The sequence below is a fragment of the Rhincodon typus genome, unplaced genomic scaffold (genome assembly GCF_021869965.1).
Source record: "Rhincodon typus isolate 14 unplaced genomic scaffold, sRhiTyp1.1 hic_rhity00000051, whole genome shotgun sequence".
NCBI classification, from domain to species: Eukaryota; Metazoa; Chordata; class Chondrichthyes; order Orectolobiformes; family Rhincodontidae; genus Rhincodon; species Rhincodon typus.
This window is the reverse complement of record NW_025965689.1, coordinates 559346-572991: the sequence shown is the minus strand read 5'-3', so window position 1 is coordinate 572991 and position 13646 is coordinate 559346. Positions and strand designations below refer to the sequence as shown.

General features: G+C 45.3%; 4 protein-coding genes across 8 annotated transcripts in view; 1 reads left to right on the top strand and 3 right to left on the bottom strand.

The window, feature by feature from the left end:
• Positions 1-13646, bottom strand: part of LOC109929682 (histone H2B 7-like) — an 823479-nt gene that overhangs the window by 326260 nt on the left and 483573 nt on the right. The window lies entirely within an intron of this gene.
• The window catches only part of LOC125488138 (histone H2B 7-like), an 844706-nt gene that overhangs the window by 347499 nt on the left and 483561 nt on the right, over positions 1-13646 (bottom strand). The window lies entirely within an intron of this gene.
• The window catches only part of LOC125488142 (zinc finger protein 239-like), a 341309-nt gene that overhangs the window by 135189 nt on the left and 192474 nt on the right, over positions 1-13646 (top strand). The gene's annotated exons all lie outside the window — the stretch shown is intronic.
• LOC109936253 (platelet endothelial cell adhesion molecule-like) overlaps positions 1201-13646 on the bottom strand; it is a 37843-nt gene continuing 25397 nt past the window's right edge. Inside the window, exons 5-12 of the mRNA XM_048621102.1 lie at positions 13216-13491; positions 9190-9492; positions 8249-8350; positions 7371-7401; positions 6771-6844; positions 5230-5289; positions 3389-3423; positions 1201-1320 (exon numbers count right to left, since the gene is read on the bottom strand). Coding sequence (XP_048477059.1) covers positions 1201-1320; positions 3389-3423; positions 5230-5289; positions 6771-6844; positions 7371-7401; positions 8249-8350; positions 9190-9492; positions 13216-13491 — 1001 coding nt within the window. The remainder of the gene's footprint in view (positions 1321-3388; positions 3424-5229; positions 5290-6770; positions 6845-7370; positions 7402-8248; positions 8351-9189; positions 9493-13215; positions 13492-13646) is intronic.

Below are 13646 nucleotides of genomic sequence, written 5' to 3'. Positions count from 1 at the left end.
AGCAGTTGTTAGATCCATATGGTGTAGGTTTTAAAATCTTAACATTTACTCCAAAGCCTATATTTCCATTAAGCTGAGCCTTTTTGTGGTGCAGTGATATTGTCTGTACCTCCAGAATAAGACACCCATGTTTTTAAATTCATGGAATGACGGCTTTGCTGGCTAGGGGCAGTTAAGAGTCAACCATATTACTGTGGGTCTGGAGTCACATGTAGGTCAGATCAAGTGAGGATGGCACTTTCATTCCCTAAAGGACTTTAGTGAACCAGATGGATTTTTCTAACAATTCACCATCAGACTCGTAATTCCACATCTGCCATGGTCAGATTCGAACCCGGATCCCCAGAACATTACTGGGGTTTCTGGAGTAACAGTCCACCAATAATCCCACCAGGCCATGGCTTCCCCGTTCAAGCTGAAGTCTGCCGCTCTGGAGGTTTGTGAAACCCAACCCACACAACGTGGCATTTCTAAATATTTGCAGCGAGAGAAATCTTATCCATTCCAGTTCCCACAACGGGTTTTGGACTCTGGGAAAGCTGGGCTGAAGTGTCTGGCAGAGGTTTCAGATCTTTGGGAGATGTAATCTTCTCTGTAGTGACTCCCTTTCAGCCATACCTCGTCTATCCAGCTCATCAGTGGTTTGCGACTCAGCTTCTGTTCCTTCTGTGGGGCCAGAAATTGCATGTTCAAACCCCGCACCCCAGGTCTCTTTCACCCTGGAAAGTAACCGTTGAAACTGCTGGTTTCTGTTTTCATATCTTCCGCCTGTCAGATCCGTCTGACAATTCCTGTTCAAAGCCGGTTAGAATGGGATAGATTCCTGATCGTCCATGCACAGAAAGGGGCAGATGATGTATTCCTCCCCTTAAACATGCACCAACTGAAAAGCTCAAACCTCAGATATGTACATGAGAACGAAGGAGAGGCATGTATTAAATTTCCAAAGACCACCAGCAGCCGAAATAGTTTGGTAAATTCAAAACCCAGCTGTACACAAGGTGCAGAATAGATTGACAGATGCAGCGACATGAAAGTAGCTTCTCAACCCGAAAATGAGTGGAATCAAACAGCTTGTGAAACACAGTTTCCATTGCAAAGTTCACAAGTTTGTTATTGGTATATGGGACTAACATTACACGTCTTAATCAGATGGTGTATAGAATCAAACGACCCGCCTCTCGTCTGTTTTCTTCCCTCTTAGTAGAGCAGAATATTCTCATAAACGTTTCCATCCGCTCTGTCTTCTCCCTCCGAAAGATCGCTGAGGTTCAATGTGGCGTATGTGACAAAGTAGTCGTCGGGGTCAGACTTGGCATCCTGCAATTGGAATGATATTGGAATGGAATTGGAATAGAGCGCAAGCAGGAAGCTGAAGAGGAGGAACAGGTCAGTTGGTAGTAGAGGTAGGAGTGAGTACCGGGGAAAACAAGAAACACCAGCAGGAAGTTCAGGGCCTGTGAGTTAGAAATCTGGTTGTACAGTGGTACTGTCCCTACCTCTGAGTCAGGAGGTCAGAATTCAAGTTCTACCTGCTCCTGAGGTTTGTCATATAGATTATAAAAGTGAGAAGTTGATCTTGAAACTGTACAGGACTTTGGTGAGGTTGCAGCTGGAGCACTGTGTGCAGTTCTGATCTCCACACTATAGGAAGGATGTGATTGCACAGGAGTGGGTGCAGAGAAGATTCACCAAGATGTTACCTGGGACAGAGCTTTTCAGTGATGAAGAGAGTTTGGATAAGCTCGGGTTGTTTTTTTTGGGAGCAGGGAAGGCTGAGGGGGTATTGACATTGGTCCCATTCACTCATGGATGTTGACATCGTTGGCTGGGCCCAGCATTTAGTGCCCTGTCCCTCGGTGTCCCCTTGAGAAGGTGGTGGTGAGCTGTCTTTTTGAATTGCTGCAGTGCCTTGTACGGTAGGTAAAATGCCCTTAGGGAAGAAATTCTGGGATTTCACCCAGTGACACTGAAGAAATGGCCAATATATTTCCCAGTTGGGATGGTGAGTGGCTCGGAGGGGGACCTACACCGGTTGGTGTTCCCATGTATCTGCTGCCCGTGTCCTTCTAGATGGATGTGGTCGTGGGTTTGGAAGGTGCCGTCTGAGGATCTTTGGTGAATTTCTGCAGTGCATCTTGTAAATGGTGCACACTGCAGCTACCAATTGGGTGCAAATGACAACAAAGTGGCAACAATTTAATGTCACTATCAGTAATATTTTAATTATGTACAGGCAGGAACTGGAACAATACCAGTATTGTCACAATTTTGAAACTCACTTATCCCTAGGCACTGGAAGTGGAATGTGAAACAGTGAGAGACCTACTCCATCGATAAAGCAGTGCTGGGTATTTTCTACTGCGTTTAAAGGCAGACACAAAGCTCGGAGGGAGGGGGAGCTGTGAAGGAGGTTTCAGAGATTTTTCAGCGTGATTTGGGCAAGTTCAATCAGTGGGCGAATGCACAGCAGATGCAGGTTAATGTGTATCAGTGTGAGGTTATCCAACTAAGTGCAAAAAACAGTAAGGTGGATTATTGTCTGAATGGCGATGGATTGGAAAGAGGAGAGGATGCAATGAGACCTGCGTGTCCCCCGTACACCAGTCACTGAAAGTGAGCATTGCAGGGGCAGAAGGTGGTGAAGAAGGAAAATGGGATGCTGGCCTTCAGAGTGACAGGATATGAATCCAGGAGCAGGGATGTCTTGCCGCATTTGTACAGGGAGAGACCACCCTGTGGAGTATTGTGTGTGCAGTTTGGGGTCTCCTTATCTGAGGAAAGATGTTCTGGATACAGAGGGAGTACAGCAAAGGTTTCCTGATTCCTGGGATGGCGGAATTGACAGATGAAGAGAGATTGGATCGGTTATGATTATATTCACTGGAGTTTGGAAGAATGAGGGGGGAATCTTATAGAAATCTGTAAAATTCTAACAGGACTGCACAGGGTAAACACAAGAAGGATGTTCCTGATGACCGAGAGGGAGTCCCGAACCAGGGGGTCACCGTCTAAAGGAGTTGGGTTAGGACTGAGATGAAGAGAAATGTCTTCACTCAGATTGGGCAGCCTGTGGGATTCCCTGACACAGAAAGCGGTCGAGGCCAGAACATTGAATGTTTTTCAAGAAGGATTTGGATAGAGTTCTTAAAAGCTAAAGGGAGAAAGCAGGGGTACAGGGGACTGAGATGGATGATCCTTTTGAATGAGGAGAGCAGGCTGGAAGCGCTGAATGGCCAACTCCTGCTCTTACTTTCTAAGCTGTTTCCTGTGATCAGTCTGATATGAACCAATAGTTAATGTTTTACACTCCGGATGAAAGGTATAAATCTACCTGCAGTTCCTGTGGCAATAGCCGTGGCCCATTTAGACTTAAAATGTAACATACCTTCTTCCCATTGGAGGAGAAACCAACATTGCTGCCTGAAAATAAAACAGAATGAGATGAGAAGGAACCCTTTGGAGACATTACAATTCGATCTGGACTCAGTGAAGGCTGATCAACTTGAAAGATGTAGCTGAATCTTTCGAAAGCAGAGCTGTGTCTTAGTCATCTTTTAAAAGATATCAGTGCAACGCTTTCCGAATTGTCCCTCTCAATCAAACCAGAAACTTCAGAAGATTGAATTTAGAAACCTTGCTCTGGCTAAAGCCTGCAATTTACATTCAGGTCAATAAGACAGAGGGTCAGTTTTTAGGATGCAGGTCATTGCAAAATCTTCAGCCGGCCATCTTAATCTTACCAGCCTTTGCATCACTTGCCCAGCTGTTGTACTTGTAAAGACAGGAGTGAACCATGCAGATGACATACATTTGTGTTTTAGCTGCTATATGCTGCTCGTTCCAGATAGCTCATTTGTCTGGATGGCTGTTTTTTGGAATGCATTACATGCCAACAGCATGGGTACAATTCCCAGAACAGCTGAGGGTCCCTGAAAAATGCTCCTTTTGAACCTTTCTCTACTCCTGATGCGTGGTGACTGACAAATTAGAATACCATCCAGTCCCCACACTCTCTCTCTCTCTAATAAGAGAGTAGGAAGATGGTCTGATAGAATATGATCTTTGCTGTTCATTCCCTTCAGACAATGATTAGATTGTGTTCAGAGAGACAGATTTCATTGTACATAAGGCCAAGTTCTGTTCAAATGCCCCTTGTGGTTTTTCACAGGTATCCGTGTGATAATTGCAAGCTCATCTTCCTGAGCAAAAATATGATATGCAGTGCCTTTATATTCTCTCTCATCTCAAATCACGGGTAGTAGCATTTGGCATATCTGCCTTGATTATGTAAAGAAAATAGGACATTTTTTTCTCTCTCTCCACTGATGATGCCAGACCTGTGGAGTTTCTCCAGAAATATCTGAATTTATTTCAGATATCCAGTATCTGCAGTTCTTAGTTATATGTCAAAATTATCTATGTCTGCCTTAATTACAGATAAAATGCATGTCCCATTGCCCTTTGCACACACAGAATGTATATACATATGCAAAAAAGTATTTGGGAAGAAACCACCATTGTAACCCAACCACAAACACATACAACTATATTTTTTTCATTCATTCACAGAATGAAGGCGTCCCTAGCCTGGCAGCATTTATTTCCCAGCCCAAACTGCCTGGAGGGATGTTCAGAGTCAACCACAGAGCTGTGGGTCTGGAGTCACGTGTAGGCCAGACAAGGTAAGGATGGCAGTTTCCTTCCCTAAAGCACATTAGTGAACCAGTTGGGTTTTTCACAACAATCGACAATGGTTTCATGGTCATTGGACTCTTAATTCCAGGCATTTATTGAATTCAAATTCTGTGGCAGGTTTCAAACCCAGAACATTACCTGGGTCTCTGGATTAACAGTCCAGTGATAATACCATTAGGCCATTCCTTTTCTGATTGCTCTGTGTGTTTGCTCTGGGTCACTGATGACATACAAATCATCTCCAAACCCTTTACCCTGTCTGCAGAAGAACAAAGGGACAGAGCAGAGGATCTGGGTCTTGTTTCTGTTTGGCTGGTTTACTGTCCATTCCCTCATAAATGTTGGAGATTTCTTTTGGCAGACCCTCTGTTCCCTCACACTCCTGTCACTGCAAGCACTGTGGTATTTCTCTGTTCAGAACTGGCCACACACACAGACATTTCCATGGCAGCTGGAATCATGCTACTGTCGGAACTGAAATAATCCGCCCCTCCCCCCTCAATTGTAGCATTGAAGAAATGAGATCTTTACCAGCATCTGCTCTCTTCTTGATGGTGACCACTGAATAAACCAGATCTGCAGCCGTGTTTTCTACAAAGAAGTAAAGTGCATACGGGAAACACACATCAATCAGACAGCTTCATTATACTGGGCTAAATGACACATCGATCAGATAGAGAGACAGATAATCAATTCATAGATGGATAATAAATTCGAGAGATAGATAGACACATTTCAGAGATAGATTTGATAGACAGATAGACAGACAGACAGATAAATAGATAGACAGACAGATACTTTAAAACAGAGATAGATAGGTTATTGATTAATAATGGGAATCAAGGGTTACGGGGAGAAGGCAGGAGAATGAGATGGAGAAACATATCAGCCATGATCGAGTGGCAGAGCTAACTCGATGGGCCGAATGGCCTAATTCTGCTCCTATATCTTATGGTCCTTTGGTCATATCTGGATTGAAAGATGCACAGATAGATAAACATGCATACAGATAGATATCATTTGGGATCATTACTACGACTACTCAAAAGACTGCTATACAGGAAATGTGCTTCTCTTCATTATCATTTGCTCAGGGCAAATGTGTGTCTGAGGAACTGGACCTTTGCACAAAATCGCTTATTATAACCAACATCAGTTGGATTTCTCAACACCAGAGTACTGCGCCCTCAGTTTCCAATGTGACTGAAATAAAATAAGCATTGGTGTGTTAGGTAAAACACCCTGATGGAGGTCTAATCACAGGATATTAACAGCAGGAGCTGGCTGGAAAGACACTGGTTGAAGATAGAGGTCTACAGCATAGAAGAAGGCCCTTCAGCCCATCAGGTCTGTGCCAGTCAAAAGCAACCACCTCCCTAGTCTCTAATCACATTTCCCCAGCACGTGGCTCCATAGCCTTGGCAACGCAAGTGCGCATCTAAATCTTTCTTCAATGTGATGAGGGTTTCTGCCTCTCCCACCCTGACAGGCAGTGAGTTCCAAATTCCACACCACCATCTGGGTGAAAACATTTTCCCTCACATCCCCCTCTAAACCTCCTGCCCCTGAGCTTCAAACTCTTCCCTCCAACACCCCAGTCATTGATCCCTCCAAGAAGGGGGAAAGGTTTCTTCCTGTCTACCGTATGTCTGCCGCTTATCATTTTATATATCTCAAACGAGGAGGAGTTGGCATCTTTGAGGGTGAAAGGGATTGAAGTGTCTGGGGGAGAAAGCAGAGAACCAGGGATTGAGTTGGATGGTCAGCCGTGATCCTATCGAATGGGTGGGGCAATGGACAGGCTGAATGGCCTCTTCATTTCTATTGGAACCAGGGACTGAGTTAGGTGGTCAGCCGTGATCATAATGATTGGCAGAACAGGATAGAAAGGCTGAATGGCCTAGTCCTGTTTCCTAGCTTCTGTCTTGACCCCTCAGCCTCCACAGCTCCAAGGAAAACCGCCCCATTCTAGCCCATCTGACGGCTGGAACTTTTGGCCAGAATTCCTCCCAGGTTATGGTGCACCGTCACTGTGTGGGGCTCTTTAATCACACCGATTCAATAGCACTCACCAGCATTGTGTGCTGCTCCGATTACTGCATACTCCAGATTGTCGGCTGCTGCCCCTTCACCAGAAGCTTGGGATCTATTTCCAGGAGAAAGGGGAAGGGAAGAAAGTTGTTATTTCGAACACAACGCTTTCAAAACCACGCTCAGCTTCAACAAAACAGCAAAGCTATCACAGAAACTACAAAGCCCAGTGAGACCCTATTATTCCTTGGTCCCACGTCCCTGGTTTCCATCCGAACATGGAGCTTTCTCACCCTCAAGGAGCTGCCCAATTCCCCATCTGGTTTCCACTAATGTCGTTTGAGGAAGGGAATCTGCCGTCTTTACCTGGTCTGGCCTACATGTGATTCCAGAAGCTGGTTAACAAAACTGTCCTCTGGAGCAATTAGGAATGGGCAATAAATGCTGGCCCTGCCCGTGACACCCACATCCCTGTGAATGAATAAAAGCCACCTGGGACTTTCCAGGAGTATGGTTTCCTGGTTTGTTAGGCTCATGTTAAAAGGATACGGTAATCCTCAAGTTTCCCTCTTCGTACTCTTTCCCTAAGAGGAATTGGGATAACAACGTAAAATATAAAAGCTGCAGTTTCATCCCCTTACCTGTTGGGCTGTGACACAGTTGAGGAATTGCCTGCAGGGAGAGAGAGAACATTCTCAGCATATTGCACTGTTACAGATAGGAGCTGCAAAGACCTTTTCTCAGTCATAAACAGAGAACAAATACAGCAATAGATGAGATTTGTCAAACCAATGTTAATGCGCATTAACCAGTTGTGACAGGGATAGGGTGAGGGTTAGGGTTAATGTGTGAGTGAGAGCCAAGTTTAGAGTGAGGGCGAGGGTTAGGGTTAGTGATAAAGTTAAGTGTTATGGTTCGGGTTAAGGATTGGTTTAGTGTTCAGGTTAGAATGAGGGTTAAGGATTGGTTGAGGGTTAGGTTTAGCATTAGGGTTAAGGATTGGTTGAGGTTTAGTGTTGAGTTAAGGTTAGGGTTGGGGTGAGGCTTAGTGTTCAGGTTAGGATTAGGTTTAAGTTTAGGGTTAGTGTCAGGGTTTTGTCAGCATTTGGCTGAGAGCCAAGATTAGAGTTAGTATTAGGGTTGGATTTAGGACTAGGTTTTAGTTTAAGATTAGGTTTGAGTTTAGGCTTACAGTTAGGATTAGCGGAAGGTACTCGAGGGGGCTGAATGGCCTCCTCCTGTTCCTGGTTCACATGATCTTATGTCTCTCCTTTTCTCTGAGGTGACACGGAGTGGGGATATTGGTCATATTTACCCGATCCAGGAGGCTAACTTTGTGATTGATCTCCCTCCCTACTGTCAGGAACACGGTCTTCCCCAGTTCCTGACCCATCACCTCCTTCCCCGGGTCCCCCCACCCTGTTCAGCTGAAAAGTTTACACTGGGGCAGGGACGGCAGTGCCATGACGTGGGGACGGGGAACGGGGAACAAATCCCATCCCCGTGGGACGTTACTGACCTGTGTCCCTCCTCTGGTGGATGAACCACGCCGACGCGATCAGGCCGGCGAACATCAGAACTGGGACGAGCGAGGCCGCGATCTCCGTGGAATAACTCCGAGCTGAAATCCAACAACAATATCCGGCTCACATTAACAAATTCACTGGGAAGTTTTACCACATCAGCCCTGTGTGAGGTACACGGTTAGCATCAGACTGACTAACCCCTGCAGATACGTAACTCCCTGCCGCTATGGAGAGTCACACAGGGTGGAAGAAATTGGCCCATTGAGCTCCCTGCACCGAACCCACTTTCTCGTACCAGCCCCTGATAACCTTGAATGTTTTGACACTTTGAGTGCTCATCCAAGTACTTATTAAAGGTTATCAGGTTTCCAGCCTCAACTACCCTCCCAAGCAGTGCAGTCCGGAACACCCACCATCCTCTGGGTGAAACAATCCTCAAATCACCCTCTATACCTCCTGCCTTCTACTTTAAAATGATGCTCCCTTTATTATTCACCCTTGCACTCAGGGGAACAGCTGCTCGCTATCCCCCCCCTCCCCCACAACCGTCCCTGAACCTCATAGACTTACACACCTCTATCAGTTCCCCTTCAGCCTTCCCTGCTCCAAAGAAAACAGCCTGAGCTTATGGAGCCTCTCTTCATCGCTGAAATGCTCCACCCCAGGGCAACATCCTGTTGAATCTCCTCTGCAAGCACCTCTCCATAAGACTTATTCTTCCAGATTTTTATTGCACTCAAATTCTACCATCGGGTATGAACGGGATTTGAACTGGGATCTTGGGAACATGACCAAGGTAGTTGGATTAATAACCTCACGATAATACCACCCAGCCGTCACCTTCCCAATTGAGATGGTTCATTGTTTCTGACTGGATGGAGCGAATGGCCTCTCTCTGTGCTCTGTCTATATTTGATCTGACTGTCACTGTTACCTCGCAGCGTGAATTCGATATAGTCACTGGTCACGTTAAAAATGGTGCCGTTGTTTCCTTCGTTGATCGCTGCACAGTGATAGCTCCCGACATTGTCTCTCCGGAATGAATGAATAACCAGCTCACCACCATCGGCAGTCACATGGGAGCTCGCACTGCCGTTTCTTAGCGGCACGTTGTCACGGTACCAAATGAACTGGGGCTCAGTGCCTTCCCTCACCAGGCACCGGAGAACAAGGCGGTCCCCGGGCTGTATCTCAGTCCCATTGGTGCGGGATATCAGCACAGCATCTGTGACAGGAACTGAGGAGAAAACACACCGAGTTCAAAAACCATGAAGTTCGCCCATCGATTGAGGCTATCAGTGGGGACCAGTTTAATGCAAATAATTTAAAAGAGTTAAGCAGTTCGATGGACTCAAAAGCTAATGCAGACTTTAATTCCATTCCAGTTACCAACACCCGGGCGGGAGGGCGGGGGTTACCATTGAAAGGATCTAACCACTGTCCCTTGATGTTCAATGTTGTTGTCATCACTGAATACCCCAATGTCAACTTCCTGGGGAGGAACCATTGAGAGAGTCATTGAGTCATACGTCGTAGAAAAGGCCCTTCGGCCCATTGAGTCGGCACCGACAATAACTGCCACTAACAAAAGGCACGCGAATCCCATCTCCTGCACGTGTCCCATATCCTTGAATGTTATGTCAAGTGCTCATCCAAGTATATTTTAGAGGTTGGAAGCTTTCTGCCCTCCATTACCTTCCCAGGCAGTGCATTCCTGATTTGCAACATCCTGTGAGTGAAAAAGACTTTTTTTCTCAAATCCCCACTGAATCTCCTGCCCCTGACGTAAAACTATGCCCCCTTGTGATTGACCCCTCAAGAGAGAAACACTTTCATTCTTTTCACTCTGTCCAAACCCCTCATCATTATAAACAGCTCAAATATGTCCCTCCTCAGTCTTCTCTGCTCAAAAGAAAACAATCCAAGCCGATTTTGTCCCCTCTTCTAGCTTTATAACTACAACCCAGGAAGCATCTGGCAAACCTTCTCTGTCCCTCGTCCAGTGTTACCACATCCTTCCTGTAATGAGGTGACCAGAAATGCACACAGCACTCCAGAAAGTAACCGTCGCTCCTTGATCATTCAATGGTGTTATCATCACTGAATTTCCCCGTTATCAACATCCTGGAATTTATCATTGACCAGAAACTAAACCGGATTATAGCCAAATAAATACTGTAGTACAGGAGCAAGTCAGAGACTGGCAATCCTGCAGTCAATAATTCACATCCTACTTTCCTAAACCCTGCCCCCATCGACCACACATAAATCAGGAGTGTGATGAAATACTCCCACTTGCCTGGACACTCAAGAAACTTAACACCACCCAGAACAAAGCAGCCTGATTGATTGGCACTAGATCCACAAGCATCCCTCCCTCCATCACCGATGCTCAGTAGCAGCAGTGTGTACCATCGACAAAATGCATTGCAGACATTCAACAAAGATTCTCTCGATAGCACCTTTCAAACTCACATCCACTTCCATATAGAAGGAAAAGGGTAGCAGATACGTGGGAACACCACCTCCTGCAAGTTACCCTCTGAACCACACACCATCCTGACTTGGAAATATGTCAGCCATTCGGTCAGTGTCGCTGGGTCAAATTCCTGGAATTCCCTCCCTCAGGACACTGTGGATCTACCTACAACACATGGACTGCAGTGGTTCAAGAAAGCAGCTCACCACCAGCTTCTCAATGGGGCATCTAGGGACAGGGACAATAAATACTGGGCTGAGCCCATGTCCCACAAGTGAATAAATAACTCTTAATGTTGATGGTATTTCTCTCATCATTCACCAAACATTGCACCCTGTTTGTTGTATATAATTTAAGTTCAGTTCGTTCTTAGAATCAGGAAGTGAGAAACGACCTCAGACATGGTGAAACTGGATGGCTCTTGAAATCCTGCTGAACAGAGACAAAAGGATATCGTTAGGAGAAGGAAATCAGCCATCCTTCCCAAGCCTGGAACTCCATGTGACTCCAAACCAAAAGTGAAGGGAATTATTTCTAATTGCCCTCCGAAAGGGCTCAGCAAATCACTCCCTTCTCAGAAATTTGTTTTTTTTGACAGTATTCTTCCTAAATCGCAATTCAATAAACAAACACTCAAAAACACCCACTCACCCTGATAATCATCGACACTTGACCGATCACCTCCCTTTACTCTCTAAACGCCTGGTGTTCTGTCCACAATCAACACTTTGTTCATTAATGTAACACTCTTTGATATTTTGGTCAGAAGACCAGGAGAGATCGGGACAGGAGTTGGTTCTCCAGTGAAATATCCAAACAAATATTCAGGGGGTGGGAAAGACTTTTGGAAATGACAGGGTGGGAGGCAGTGTGGGTGATGTAGCTCTGTATGACATGGAATATGAATGACAGCAATAAGCGTGATCTCGAATCTTATGGTGTAGAATCTATTCTGGGTGGAATGAAGGTGAAACTGGCTGGAGTTTAGAAGAATGAGGGGAGGCATGGATCCTCATAAAAAACCTTAAAAATTCTAAGAGGTGTAGATAGGGTAAACAGAGGAAGGATGTTCTTGATGAACAGTGTGGGGAGTCCAGAACCAGGGAGTCACAGCCTAAAGGGGACGTGGTAGGATTGAGATGGGGAGAAATGGCTTCACCCAGAGAATGGGAAGTCTGTGGAATTCTCTGCCACAGAAAGCAGTCAGGGACAGAACATTGAATGTTATTCAGAAATGAGTTGGATAGAGTTCTTAAGGACTAAAGGGGGAAAGCAGCGAACAAGGGACTGAGTTGGATGATCAGCCACAATCCCAATGATTGGGCGGGGCAGGTTGGAAGGGCCAAATAGCCTACTCCAGTTCCTGCTTCCTATGGTTCTTTGTTAACAGGATGTAGAATTGTATAATCTGCCATGGTCATGTTGAATGGTTAAGCAGACTTGAAGCACTGAGTGCTCCTATATTCTCGGAGCCAAACTTTTGACGTAACAAACTTTAAGAAATGGATTGAACTCCTCGAATTTATTTACCCAGTTCCATTTTCCCTCTCTAAGGTGCTTAATTCAGATAAATGAAAGATGTTACATCTTGGTAAGGCAGATCTGGGCAGGACTTTGACAGTTAATGGGAGTGCCCTGGGGAGTGGTACTGAACCTAGAGACTTAGGGACTCTGGTATATAGTTCCTTGAAAGTGGAGTTGCAGATAGACAGGGTGTTGAAGACAACGTTAGGCACGCTTGCCTTCATCGGTCAAAGCATTGAGTATAGGAGTTGGGACGTCATATTACGGCTGTACAGGACATTGATGAGGCCATATTTAGAGTACTGTGTACAATTCAATTTGCCCTGCTACAATTCAACTGCAAAGGGTGCAAAAAGATTTACAAGGATGTTACCAAGACTGGAAGTTTTGAGTTATAACAAGAGGATGGATAGGCTGGGACTTCTCTCTCCTGGGGTATAGGAGGTTGAGGGGTGACCTCATGGAGATTTATAAAATCATGAGGGGAATAGATAAGGTGAATAAAACCAAGGTCGCTTCCTTGGGTAGGGGAGTGTAATACTGGAGGGCATAGGTTTAAGGTCAGAGGGAAAAGGACCCGAGGAGAAATGTTTTCACACAGAGGCTGTTTCGTGTATGGAACAATCTGGCAGAGGAAATAGTGGAAATGGGTGCTATGACAACATTTAAAAGACATTTGGACAGGGAGACAGATAGGAAAGGTTTAGAGGGACGTGAACCAAACACAGTCAAGTGGGACTAGTTCAGTTTGAGAAATCTGGTCAGCATGGGCATGTTGGGCCAAAGGGCCTGTTTCCATGCTGAATATCTCTATGACTCTAATATCCAAGGCTGCATCGCGTGAGTCAAAAGTGTCGTCTTCAAGGATGAAGCACCAACTTTGAGCTGATCACACCAGCAGTAGTCCCTGAGGCGATGGTTCAGTTACTCTTTGGGAGTGAGTCCTTGTGAACTCACCTGTCACTGTGATCTCTACTTCTTCACTGTGCAGAGGGCCTGTCACCTCATTTCTCACCGAGCAATGGTAAATCCCTTTGTCCCTTCTGCTGATGCCTTCGATGTTGTAAACAAGCTTGGTACTGTTGGAAAGTTCCCAGTACATTTTGATGCTTGAACCCTTGTAGAATTGGTAATAAATCGGCAGAGAACCATTGGAGACTGAACAGATTAAGAATCCTTCGATTAGCTTCTTTCTGGGTTGAATTATTAGTTCTGGTTTTGACACTGGAATTCCTGCAAATGTAGACAAATGTTAGGTCCCTTCATTTGGCAGAGTTAATTGTAAATTCAACTATGAACCACATCATAGTCACATCCATTCTCATATCCTTTTTTCCCTATTCATTCATTAGATGTGCATGTCACTGGGTAGTCCAGCATTTATCACC